The sequence below is a fragment of the Euprymna scolopes genome, chromosome 14 (assembly GCF_053919585.1).
Source record: "Euprymna scolopes isolate OS-2025 chromosome 14, ASM5391958v1, whole genome shotgun sequence".
In the NCBI taxonomy this organism is placed as follows: domain Eukaryota; kingdom Metazoa; phylum Mollusca; class Cephalopoda; order Sepiida; family Sepiolidae; genus Euprymna; species Euprymna scolopes.
In genome coordinates this window covers 150,706,203-150,720,501 of record NC_136495.1, presented here as the reverse complement: position 1 = coordinate 150,720,501, position 14,299 = coordinate 150,706,203, and the positions used below count along the sequence as shown (strand labels likewise).

Below are 14,299 nucleotides of genomic sequence, written 5' to 3'. Positions count from 1 at the left end.
CACCGAGAATCGAAACCAAAACGTTTCGCTTAGAATTTACTTTTTTCCTTTGACGTTAATGTTTGATCTATGAAGACATGTTTGCTGTAAGGCTAAAAATTAAAACATGAACCAAATATCCGTTTTCAATATGAAAATTAATTTGTGAAATAGTGTACCTTTATTTTAATCAAATTGTGAACAAATACGATTTTATTATAATAGAAAATAAGTTCAAATGTTGACTAAAAACTAATGTTTTTACTAAAGTGCTCAATACATGTTAATTTTATTTTATTTTTTTTTTATTTTTTTTTTTTTACGACGAAGGCCAGAGGAAGTTGGCCGAAACGTTGTGAACCAATAAAAACAAACAAACAACAACTAATAAAGATGAGACTAATAGTCCGAAATAAAAATAAAATTAACATAAAAAATGCTCATCTCAAAATAAAAAAAAAAAAAAAAAAAATTCCAATTAAGGAATAATATATATATATGCTCAATACATATTCAGAACTATTATTATATGTGAAATTATTTAAATATCAAAATCCCAGCACAAGCTTATCTACTTTTTGACGATGTTAATCGTCTGCTCGGTGATCAACATTGGTCTTTTCTGACATATATTTATGTATATATCTCTCTCTATATATATATACATACATTCACAAGTAGTGGCTATAATGTTCAGAACGGCATAGTTTTTCATTAGAAAATTAAGTATAGTTTTTTTTATCAAAGTTTTAGATTTTATAATTTTCACAGACAATAAATATATGAATTGTTAATCTGTAAAATTTTGGTTTGGTGTCATTTGAAATAATACAAAAGTAGTGATTGATTTAATGAATTATTGCAAAACCTATCGCGATCAAAATGATCGTGTCTGCTCTGTGTTTTAGTTTATTTAACTGATGAACTCTAATGTTTTGAGTTTGTTTATGTGGTGCTCTGTCTGTCAAACATTAGTAAACAATATCCGCGCTGTATTTTGTTAAAATACTGCCATCTATCTCATTACGAATTCGTCAGCAAATTATTACACTTAGGGCAATTGCTCTTGACATATCAAAGGCCTTTCTTTGTTTTACCGTTATTTCCATGGCAAATGCTCGTCTGAGCTCCAATCTCTGGTCCCCCCTCGCCAATCTTTTACGAAAAACACCCGTCTAGCTGAAGCCACTGTCAAAAATTTTCCCCACTCTCTATCTGTGCCTAAATCAAAACGTAGATTCCATGAATAAAGCTTCTTTCTTAGAAGTGCACGCCAGTGGAACTCTGTTCCGTCTGCCTGTTTTCCACCTGACTACAACTTGGATGTCTTCAAATCCAACGTAAACAAATTCCTGATGAGCCGTCCCTTTAAGTAGACACTTTATGAAATCTCAACACTAACGTACAACGTACTGTACATGCAATAACCCTTATCCCTAAGTGGCTTCCGGGCCTTGATAAGTGGTGACCTCCTTGTAAAAAAAAAAAAAATGAAGGATAATCTAAGTATTGGGGTTATTCCAAGTCAAAAAGTTTTGTTCATGGTATTCTTACGGTCTACAATGATTGTGGTTCATCTGAAACAACAAAGTATACAGGTAGGCCAAGAATAACGACATCCTGTATATCTACAAGGCCACCATTCGCCCATGTGTGGAGTACCGTTGTCACATTTGGGCTGGTGCATCTGCTACGTCTCTCTCCTAGACATGGTTCAAAAGAGAGTCGCCAACCTGATACGTCCTAAACTATCATCTAAGCTTCAACCTCTGTTTCATTGACGAAATGTTGCATCCCTTTTTTTTATAAGTATTTTAATAGTAAATGCTCCGACGAACTACAAGCACTTGTACCCTCTCAATGTAAATACCCCTGACAAACCTGACAAGCAGCAAAATCCCACCGCTTCCCAGTAAAAATCATGTGTGTGAAATATGTTATCTTGCTGTGAAAGCCTTCTACTCTAATAGTTTCTTCCCCAGAACTGCTAGACTTTGGAACTCACTTCCGAGTTCCTGCTTTCCCAACAGTACTGACATGCAGAAGTTCAAGTGTAATGTGAACGGATATTTCGCTGCTCAACTCCCTACATAGTATCCCTGCAACTTTTGTCCCCGATAATAGCCCTGTACATCAAAGTGGTACTGTACCTTGTTTGGGGTGAAAATGGAATTTAAAAAAAAAGAAAGAAAAGATCGTACTATCGTAAAGTTGGTTTAAAAGGACAGATTACAAACTGCTGCTTCTGTCTCTCAACTGGAAGAACCTTTATCTAGGAAGACTGTGTTTCATCATTTAGTTGAACAACTTTTAGCTAAAGCACCTGTAGTGAAGCCACTGATATCCTCCAAGAATGAAATATGTTATCTTGCTTCTGCAAACGAACACGTGTTATGGTCTCAAGACAAAAATGGCAAACGGTGTATTTGAATCTAAGTTTATGTTAATTCGCTCAGATGAGAAAACATATCTTCGTTGAAAAGTAGGTGAAAAAAATCTTTGCCTAAGTATCTTACGGCTAATGTTAAATTTGGTGGAAGAAGTGTCATAGTTTGGGGGATGACATTTGGAGATGGTGTGGGCCCTTTGGTGCGATTACAAGGAAAGGTAAATGCAGGAGTTTATAAACAACTTGTAAAAGATATTGTCTTGCTGTGCTGAGAAATTAGTTGAATTTCTCAGCACAGCAAGACAATATATTTTACAAGTTGTAACCTTCCATATTCATGCAAAATAATGCCTCATGTCACATGACTAAGGTGGAAAATGTTAATGTTATAAATTGAGCTCCTCAAATCCCAGATCTTAATCTTATTGAGAATGTGTGGAAGATTCTAGCAAAAGCTTCTAAAGCCAGAAATCCAAAACAGAGCAATTATGGAATGTTCTTCAGGAAGAATGGAATAAGATCACTCAGCAAGATCTCGATGATGTCAGATGTCAGAGTGTGACATTGAAGATAAAGGGTTTCATAATAAATATTAAATAATTTCTTTATTTTCTATCGTATTGGATTATTTTGTTAATTTTCTCAACCGTCCTGATCATTTTAGCCGCCATAGGTTTTGCAGTAATTCATTAAATCATTCATTACTTTTTTATTATCATCTCAAATAACAGCAAAATTTCACACAATAACAATTAATATTGTATTTGTTGTCTGTGAAAATTATAGAAGCTAAAACATCTTTGACAAAATGTTATACTATTTTTCTAATGGAAACTATGCCGTTCTGGACATTATGGCCACCACTATATATATATATATATATATATATATATATATATATATATATATATATATATATGTTTTATTTTTTATTACCGTATCTTTCTGTTAAGTTACATTATTGTTTCGGCTACTCGGCCATTTTTTGGCCGTCTGTAGCGTCCTCAGACTTTTACAGTTTGGCCGTCTGTAGCGTTCTCAGACTTTTACAGAAACAGGTTTCTGTAAAAGTCTGAGGACGCTACAGACGGCCCAAAAAACGGCCGAGTAGCCGAAACAATAATGTAACTTAACAGAAAGATACGGTAATAAAAAATAAAACGCATATTTGCTCTACAACAGTATTGAGCACTTTCTTCAGTTTTTATTAATTACCATCTCCACTATATATATATATATATATATATATATATATATATATATAACGAGAAATTTAATCTTGATTTTATGGGAATTATATTGGTTCTTAGTCATGTTGGTCAGATATAACCTTTCAAATAGACATTTTGTGATGAAATTCTAACAAAACTTCGTCAAAACCATAAAAACAGTATAAAAACTAAGACAATTGGGCTGAACGATGTATTTGAAGTTGATTGAATAATAAGGGTTCACAAACCACTGCAACTGGCTCAAAAAATGATTTTTAAATGTTTTAGAAAAATCGTGAATTTTATAAGATTTCCAGGTAAATATATAAAATTTTAGAATTTTTTGGTGAGTTTCCATAGCTTCAAATCACCATATATTTTTAATGTATAGAGATATTGATCTGAAATCTTTTTTTTTTCTTTTTTCAAAATACTGTGAATTCTATTTAGTTTTGTAAAAAAACTGATTGTTTTAATGGATTTTCCATTTAACCAACTTCATTTTTTACCAAAGACACCTCATATTCTACTACATATATAGTATACACAATAGGTTATGAGATGCATTGAACCAGTATATATGCTCTGAGGCTAGAAACATATTTTACTTGAGCTTGTTAATTGAAACAATTTGGACAATATTATAAGTAATATATATATATATATATATAGTAAGTTATGAGAATATATATGGCAATTAAGCTACATAGAGGCTTCCGGGTTTCATCGGCAGGCTGAAATGCACATTGCATTTTTTTTTTTTTAGCTGCAATCAGAGTTTTGATTAATTTGGTGTTTAATAATTGCAACGTTCTATTGTTTTTTTGTTTTTTGTTTCTTTTCAATGTTCTATTGTTTTTTTGTTTTTTTTTTTGTTTCTTTTCAATGTTCCATTGTTTTTTGTTTTTTTTTTGTTTTTAGGAATGTTCTATCGTTTTTTTTTTTTGTTTGTTTCTTTTCAATGGCCTATCGTTTTGGGGGGTTGTTTTTTTTTACCAATGTCCTATTGTTTTTTTTTTTGTTTTTTTTTTTACTAATGTTCTATTGTTTTGGGTTTTTTTTTTGTTTCTTTTCAATGTTCTATTTTTTTTTTTTTTTTTCATTCTCCAGTGCTGGCATTGGACGAACTGGCTGTTTTATTGCTATCAGTATTGGAATCCGACAATTACGTGAAGAACATTCAGTTGATGTGTTGGGCATTGTATGTAGCATGCGAATGGACAGGTATGATATGCATCTCAATTCCTTTTATTGTTTTTGTATGAAAATAATATTTTATTTATTCACATCAATTTAATCGAGTTGTTTTTGTTTTTTTAATTTCTATTATAAAAATACGTTTACCTTTGGTTATGTACACGCTATCACCTTTTGCATTAAAAAAAAGTACCTTGTCAAAGATGAAATACAAAACACTGATCAATGGTTATCTAATGTTGCTGGTTTCCAAAAATTAAGATTTTAACCATTTCAAAACGAATTGTTCCAAAATCGGATACACAATTATGAAAAGAATTCTGCCATTATTGTTGACTTTTTAGCGAACAAATTTTTTTATAGTAAGTGAAGATGATAGATAAACAACTATTGGGTGCAGAACAAGAAACTTTATAATTTTTTTTTTTTTTTACATAGGAGTTACCACTTATCAAGGCTCAGAGGCTACTCGAGGATAAGGGTAAAAGAATGTACCGTAGTCAACAGGACAATATCATAGTAATCGTTAATAGTGTAAATTTGGTAAATTGGATTACTTCAAAGGGAACAACTGAGAAGGGAGAGGAGGAATAATAATAATCATCTCCGATGTGCAGATTTTGTAAAGAAAAGGAAGAAACGCTTACTACATCAGAATGATATGAAAATGGAAACGCAACAATATTGTTCATGTTCTACAATGGAATATATATAAGGTCTTTGAATTGGACCACAATGGGAAGTTGTATGAGTATAAACTAGAAGTTGTACAGGAGAACGGCAATGTCAAACTTCTTTGAGATATGCACATACAAACTGATAAGACTCTTGAACATTCCAAACCTGACAAAACTAAGAGAACTTGCTCAATCACTGACATAGCCTGCCCCTCCGATGATATTAAAGTGCAGGAGAAAGAACATTAAAAAATAAATATCAAGATCTAAAAATGAGAAATAGTCGATGGAAATGTAAAGAAGTCAAGGTGATTCCTGTTGTAATTGGAACACTTGAGTTTATAACAAAAAAATAAAATAAAAAATTTAAAAAAACACCATAAATGGCTTAAACAGGTTGACTGGACAATTTCTTTTTCAATTCTTGTTTATAGAAGGCTCCTGTTGCTCTTAGGATTTGTACACACAACTGGCCAGCTAGTAGATGGCCTTCAACAAAAAAACAAAAAAAAAACAAAGAAAACCGATTTTCGTCAAACAGAAATGGAATCATGTCATCTTTTCTAGGGCGCCAATTTTATTGTTCCGCCCTGTATATACGATAAATTAAGACACAATAACTGCTCCTCTTGATTCTTTATTCATGCGATATTTACGCATGTCATAAGATCAACCAGGGATGTTAAGAACAAGAAGCAACCGATTTTAATTTAGACGAATTGACTGTTTTTTTATATATTTTTTATTGTTTTTTTTATTTTGTCAGACTGACCGGTTGAGATTTAATTTTCATTAGGGGTCCATTTACAATTTTTTAAAACTAAACAAATATTTTTTTTTTTTTTTTAAGTTAAAGGAACAATTTTTCTTTTTATGTTTTTTCTTTTTATGTTCAAACTCATTATTTTTTTTAATATTCCCCCAATGTATGAAAAAAAAAAAAATGGAGGAGCGATTTGTCGTACCTAAATATGACACAATAGAGAATTAGCAGAAACCATACTTAATTTGTCGTACAGAGATAGTAAGACCACCTTGAAAAGCAATTAAATATCAGTTCGATTTATTATGAAAACATGTAGCTTTTATATTTTATTCAGTATTGTAATACATACTAGTCTTACTGTATTAAGTATACTATTTTTTTTTTCTTTTTTCAGGGGTGGAATGATACAAACACACGAGCAGTATGAATTTATTCATCAGGCACTTTGTGAATATGAGAAAATGTTGGATGCCGGGGGAGATTGAACTTGAAATTAAGAATTAGAGACCAAAAAATATATGCATAATGTTTGACTGACAAGAACGAAAGACAACTGCTGTGCAGGTTTCTTTATCCCAAAAAAGAAAAAGATGACCAATTTAAAAGATTGTGTTATTGATACCAATTCCCACTGACCCTTCCTGGGATGTTGGTGAGATTGATTTGTTAGCATGGTCCCAAACTAAAGCTTTCCTTCCTTCCTCCTTTCCATTCATTCTCTCTTTTCTCCGAGCTGGTCTTGAAGCAAGCAGTTGAGTTAGGAGCTGCAGCTGCTGCCGCTTTCATTTCTATGACCTCCAACGACAGCATGCTGATTATTTTATTTGGAGGCAGGTCCATTTTTTTTTTTTTTAAATTGTTGATGTTGCCATGAAAATTTGGAAACTGCATCCTTGTTACAGGGTGCTGCTTCTTAATACCACATCAGAAATAGGAACCATGAACCCCTTGTCCAGCCCATCTCACTTCCTTCCCATCCGGTGGAGAAATAAGGATTATTGCAAAAAGAAGAATATGTTTGGGACATGGATGCAACTTTTTGTTGTTATTGTTGTTGTATCTGGGAAAATTTGGTATCGAAACGAGTTATAAGGGAAGAAGTTTGCAAATATGGAAGAAATGAGAATTTGTGAAAGGCAATTTTATTCATATATATACATATATATATATATATATATATATATATATATATATATATATATATATATAAACAAAAAAAATGAATTAAATAAAAACTTTAACAGAAACAAAACAAAGCAAGGAATAATAGACAGCTTTCATGTATTTACTTATATATTTATTTATTTCAATGTTGAACAAATCAGTGTCCTACAAAAAGAAAAACTGAGAAAAAAAAAAACATTCCATTTGTTTTTCAGTTAAAAAACAAAAGTAAAAAAAAAAAAAAGCAGGGATTTATTTGGCCTTTTATCCTCTCATCAAAAGTTTTAAATCAATTTTTTTTTTCTTTACTTTTTAAATTATCATTTTGAATCAGTCACATGGATAAAAAAAAAAAGTTTCTTTTTAATTAAAAACAAAAACAAAAACAAAAAAACACACATTCCTTCCCAAATCCACAAGCAGACTGCTGAATTCACTAACATTTCATTTTAAGTATCTTCTGTATACATCTATGTTGCATTGTTTTGTCTTGTATGCATCCTATCTATATCTCTCTCCCTCATCTGGACAAATCAACATTTGTATAAGTGTCAAAAAAAACAAAAAAACAAGTCTATGTCCTCACACATAACATGCTTTTGTATTACTCCTACAGAAGTGGACCTAATATACATTCCTACCAACATATGAGAATATGTATGATTATTTTTGGAACTTGAAACACCTTTTTCCAGTTTGTTATTTGTATTCTATTTATTTCTCTTGGATTTTACTTTATTTTCATAATGAATTCTAAAAAGAAATGAAAAAAAAAAATTGTCTGATGGCTTTTACTCCTCCATCTTTAAATGTTCAATATTCTGTCATGTATTTTTTATTGTCATTTTGTATGTACTGCAATTATCATAGTTTGATATTCACTTTATATTTAATAAACCAGCAATCACCGCATCATCTGTTCCCATTTGTCATTCTTAGTAGAACCCCCCCCCCGTCTACAGTCAGGCAAGAATTAATTGCATGATTAGTCTCTCCATTTATCTCTAAATTCCTTATGCACACACAGCATATATATATATATATATATATATATATATATATATATATATATATATATATATACAAGTAAAAATGATATATAAAAAAGGCCCTATGCAGATCAATCTACGTTTTGATGTTAAATGTCTCATCAGGGATCAATAACTTTTGAACTCTCATTATTGAATCCCTGACAAGGTAGTTAACGTCAAAACATAGACTGATCCGCACAGAGTTTTTATTCTAATGTTTATATGATTTCACTTATAAAAGCTCTATTTATGTATTGAGCACTTTTGAAGATATTGTTATTTTTAGTTCAATACACTTGAACTCATTATATATATATATTACAGCTTTCTTCTTGTTGATACTTGTTTGCATGAGTAAATGCCCTTAAATAAACGCTTAATTTATTCTATCAGAATAAAGAAAGAAAACAAAGAGATAAATGAGACTCGTACATGATCGCAACCTGGGTCTCAGCCATGATGGACCACCTGTTGCTCGTTAGTCAAACAGTTATGGCAACACCTTCGACAAGTGGGTCCCTCTTCTAAGGCACCAATTCAAATCCAGTATGGGTCTCACTTTTCTCTTTGTGATTTTCTTTGTTTATTATTCTCTGCCTCCTGGAGTAAATTAACTGTTTCTTTAAAGGCATTAACCATGCAAATAAAGCAAACATACTAAGATAAATATATATTGTCTGAAATCACTTCCAATGTTCAATATATGTATATAATTTTAAGACAGAGAAAAAAAGGAGTATTTGTTTAATCCTATTGGTTTTCCTTGTAGATTATTCAGAAATTTGTACAACATCTCTCATGTTTTGTTCGATAAGACATAAAAGAAGCTATTGATTATAATGGTTTTGTTTCAATTTGCCTCTGCACTTTCGGCTAGATTATTAGCCATTTTCAAGGAATAATAATAACAATAGAATGATTACAATATCAATTTGGAATATACGAATTCTTGAAAGAACAAGAAAATATGAAACAATAGACTAAATGGTTTCTTGTATATCTTATTCAATAAAACCTGTATAAAAGAAGATTTGTTGTTTAACTCTAATAAATAGTGTGTTGGTATGTGTGTGAAAGAGAGACATACGTGAAGAATAAAGTGCAAAGTGGATCATATTTCTCTTTGCAACACACAATACGATATGATAAAAATTTAAGAGAGGATATTTGGCATTTTATATTATATGATATTTGTGTACTATAATGTTTTCTTTTTCTCTCTCATTGAATTTTTTTTTCCAAAATTAACCTCAACTGAAACAAAAACAATATTGTTGGATTCGTCTTAAAATTATTTTCTGTATCAGAAATTCACTTTGAGAAATTCCCCCCCACAAAAAAAAAAAAAAAAACATAATATATCATCTCTAACTATAAAAAAAAAAAAAAAAAAATGTTAATAAAATAGCCATGAAAAAAGTTTGTTATAAAAAAAAGTTTTTCTGTAAGATTTTCTTTCAACTACCATTCCTCGGAAGAATAGCAGTAGAAATTGAACATATCGAAAAAGAATAGCAGTGAAATTGAACATATCGAAAAAACAAAATTATATATTCAATGAAATCATGACATAAAAGATTTAATGAATGAAACCATTTAATTAGTTTATCTGATCAAATGTTGTCAACAGAACAACATGTAAATTGTCGCCAAAATGTTTAAATTTTAATGCTGTTCGCCTGATGGATGAGAATTGAAGATCTTAGAAGACAAATTAGCTATTTTTAAATGTTGTTCGCATCAACATTTAAGTAAGCATTAAATAATCATATTCACCATTTGTCTAACTTTTTGTACGAACCTTTTCTGGAATGCCACAAATAATAATAATAATAATAATAATAAAAGATTTGACAATTTATAGATTTGTCTAGATAAATAAATCTGAATATTAAAAAAAAATATTCATTTCTTTTCTATTCCTGTGACATAATCATAATAAAAAATCATCCACTTGTTAAAAGTCAATCTCTTTCTTTCTATGTATATTCCCTTAGTGTGGTACGCTTGTACATTAAGCCTTAATATTTTATAAGATTCGTCTTTATATGCTAAAAGTAGAACATCAAATGTAAATCGGATTCTTGTACAAATGATATATTGCTACGACATGTTTGGTTCAATTTGCAATGTGTGTGTGTGTGTGTGCGTGTATATTTATATGACAATAATACATTTGGCTAATCTTTGGGCATTTAAGTTTTATGGTTTATATCAGTTCTTTGGGAGTATTTTTAATGGATTTATAATAAATTTTTAATGGATTTCCGAACAGCGTTATGCATTTGCATTCAAATCCATTTTAAAACGTTAAAAACTTAATTTAAGCATTGATATAAAAGTCAAATATATTATTGTTTATTATTTTTATAACGCTTTATGATATTAAGTATTTTATTTGTAAAACGACTGCAGTCTTGAGTAGACTTGGTCTAAATTGGTAGCTGAACAAACGATTTAATTTTTATCTTGACACACACATATATATATATATATATATATATAAGTAGAGTCCGGTCTTTTGTTTAAAACCTTTTTTATTTACTCCCGAACAATTATTTCGGTCATATTAAATTGTTTTAAACAAGAACCTTGAACTATTATCTGACTTTGAGCTTTAGTATTTTAATTACTGATGAGCTTTCAACTCACTTCCTGTGTGAAGAAATTAGAACATTTGTTTGAATGACATCAATCCACTTATTCCATAAACTATTTTTGCATTTTGTCTCACATTTTAATTTCATATTTACCCCGTCATATATATATATATATATATATATATATATATATATATATATACATATTAATTACATATATATGCAAAGACGCTATATATGCAGGATTTAAAACAATGCAAATTGACCTGAATTATTAAGGGAAACTATAGTCATAAACACATTCTTCTTATTAAATGGATTCACTCTCTTATATGAATGTATACACACACACCTCAATATTTACATATATATACATGTATATATATATATCGATATCTGTAACTTTCATTCTCTCCTTGGAGTATTCCAAAGGAAATATTTTGCTACAATATCTGTTGTTTTTTTTATTAATCGAAACAATGAAAGAATATTTTGTACTAAATTTGTTTTTTGTTTTTTTGTACCTCAACTCTTTCGAGGTCAAGAATATCTTTTTAATTCAGTAACGATTTTATTCATGTTAAAGTTGAAATAATGCAGACTTTTCAAAACTCGTTCACTGAACAAAAAAGAAATATATAAATTTTAAAATAAAACACCCAAAAACTTAGCCTGATCTCATAAATTTATTTCAACCCGATAGGGACTTTTCAAATGAGATGGCCAGTCAAGGTTTATCGTTCGATAAATATATATATATATATTTCTATGGAAATATGATTATTTGAATTATATTTCACTTTTTTATATACTAATCCTTAATTTATGAAGCTCAATGTAATTACAGAGCATATAACAAACAAATGACAAAAGTTTATATTCCATATATATATATATATATATATATATATATATATATATATATATATATTTGTTCTATGAGAGAATAAATATGAAATCACAGAAATATACCACCTCACTGCTGTGTTTATTAGTCTCTATCTGGCGTTTAACTGGGCATTTATAAAAATGCACACATTTTAGACTTGTGAATTTTGACCAGGTCGTTCAGTTCAGTATTGATTGGTGTAGAGGAAGATGTTTCAAGAATTAATCACTTAAATAAGAGGAAAAAAAAAATTTTTTCAATAAAATAATACGCTATTATTATGTGCTTCGAAGTATTCAACCAATACTGAACAGAGACTAATAAATAAAGTTTTGTAGATTTCTATATTTTATTGTTTTTTGCTTTCGCGTAGGTCGATTCTACAATTTGTCTATATGCAAAGCATACGTGGATACTTTACTGATATATATGTCGAGATTTTTTTGATTTTTTTTTTTTGTAATACAGGGTTTGGTATCAAGCAAACTTGGTCTGTATTTAAAAACTAGCCGGAATTGCGTGATAGTCAAAAACTAAATAGAAGAATAGAAGATAAATAGTTTGTGTAACATCTTCATATAAAAACTTCTATCCCCTCAACTTTCTCTATCTATAGTTTCTTACAAAACCTACGCTCAGTTCACCCTCAAATCATAAATATTTGTTTTCTAACTTTTAAATATTAAACATCTGAGGCAACGTCGATCAAGAAAATATAAACTGGGTTTTTCATTAGTATTTTTTACTTTTAGTTGGACATACAAACATACAGACATACAGACAACTGCCCTTTATATGATAGACTAGTAGGGCTACTCAGCTTTGCTCAGAGCCATATAAAACAAAGAGAAGAAATGAAGTTGTGTTTGAATATACCCGATATTCTTAGGATATTGAGCACTATTTGATGACTCTCATTTTCTATTCCGAGCAAAGCCGAGTAGATCTTGTATAAAACAGTATAACAAAACACAGTGACATTGTTTTTTCCTGAGTGAGAGATAATTTTAACATATCTGCTCTATCCAGGATATTGAGCACTTTGGTTTGCCTAACTTATACTCTTTTCCATGTATGATATTGTGTTATTCTTATTTTTACCCGCAGGCAACATCATGTACTTTGACTAGTATATAGCATAATAAAAACAAAACGGCAATACTCTGTTTAAACACACCTGCTCTATCTCGGATATCGAGCACTATGGATTGACTAACTTATACACCACTTATACTGTATTATTTCTATTTTGATTCGCAAGCAACACTATGAGCTTTATTTAGTATACAATAACATAATTAAAAAAAAAATAATCTGACATATAAACATCATTTTTGACTTAACTACAAACATCTCAAGTCGTGCTAGGGATTACCACCACCACCACCACCACCATAGCATATAAGAGGGAAGAAAACCCCCAAAACTGTCCAATTTCCTGAAGATGAATATTTCATTATTTGAAAATTTGAAATAAAAAAAAAAAATTTTTAATTTCAGGTTTATTTTTAATAAATAACAATATTTATTAAAAACAAGTTCACACTCGTCTGGTCTTTCTAACTGTTATATATTGAATTGTTATCGCGTGTTTCAAACAGTGAATTCCATTTTAAAACAAACAAAGTATTTCTCCCGGACAATGCTGCATTTAAAGCAAATTCTCTGTAACCAATATAAACGGAATATTAGTAATAATAATTACCGAATCTCATAGACAAATGAATCGTCAGATTTTACTGAGAAAAAATGTCCCTTTGGATGTTTGGAATTACTTTAGCAATTTTTATAGGAATATATAAAAATTACTGGTGCTTCTGCTGTTTAAATCTCGTTTTTCTGTGAATCCCGCTCAGCAACGCCTTGCGCACGACAAAAACCACCAGATTATACCGAGCAAATGAAAGTCAACACAAAAACGAAAAAAAATAAATGAATAAATAAATAAGTTAATAAAATAAACAACCTACCGTAATAAATACATAAAATTTACTATTTTATTTTTGTTATTGTCAACTGTTGTTTTTTTTTGTTACTTTTGGTGATAAAAGTTTTTGTTTCTTTGAATTAGTGAACAAATATTCTATTTTTATTTCTTCTAATTTGGTGCTGCTCGCTCACGTCTCTTTTTGCCATTCAGTATCTCAGCATATAAGCTCAATTGGCATTTTCTGGGCCAGTTTTCGTCTGCTGGGCACTGCCGAGTGAAACTCACGCAAAAACTGGATTTAAACTGCAGAAGTATCAAATCTATATATTAATACGCTAATTGGCTTCGACCGTTATCATCCTGAACATCCCTTAAAATAAAATTGGAATATTTGAAATCGCACCAACTGTGATTATACTGAATTCTCTTAGTATGGAAATGGAATATTCTAAAATGTCCAATAAAC

At 30.1% G+C, this 14,299-nt stretch overlaps 1 protein-coding gene across 7 annotated transcripts in view; it reads left to right on the top strand.

Moving 5' to 3' along the window:
• LOC145293292 (tyrosine-protein phosphatase non-receptor type 5-like) overlaps nucleotides 1-6,808 on the top strand; it is a 360,679-nt gene extending 353,871 nt beyond the window's left edge. For all 7 annotated transcript variants that reach the window (XM_080139899.1, XM_080139904.1, XM_080139900.1 and 4 more), the window contains 2 exons: nucleotides 4,690-4,803; nucleotides 6,614-6,808. In XM_080139899.1, the coding sequence (XP_079996025.1) occupies nucleotides 4,690-4,803; nucleotides 6,614-6,704 (205 nt within the window). In that variant the 3' untranslated portion in view covers nucleotides 6,705-6,808. The remainder of the gene's footprint in view (nucleotides 1-4,689; nucleotides 4,804-6,613) is intronic.
• The last annotated feature ends 7,491 nt before the right edge of the window (nucleotides 6,809-14,299 follow it).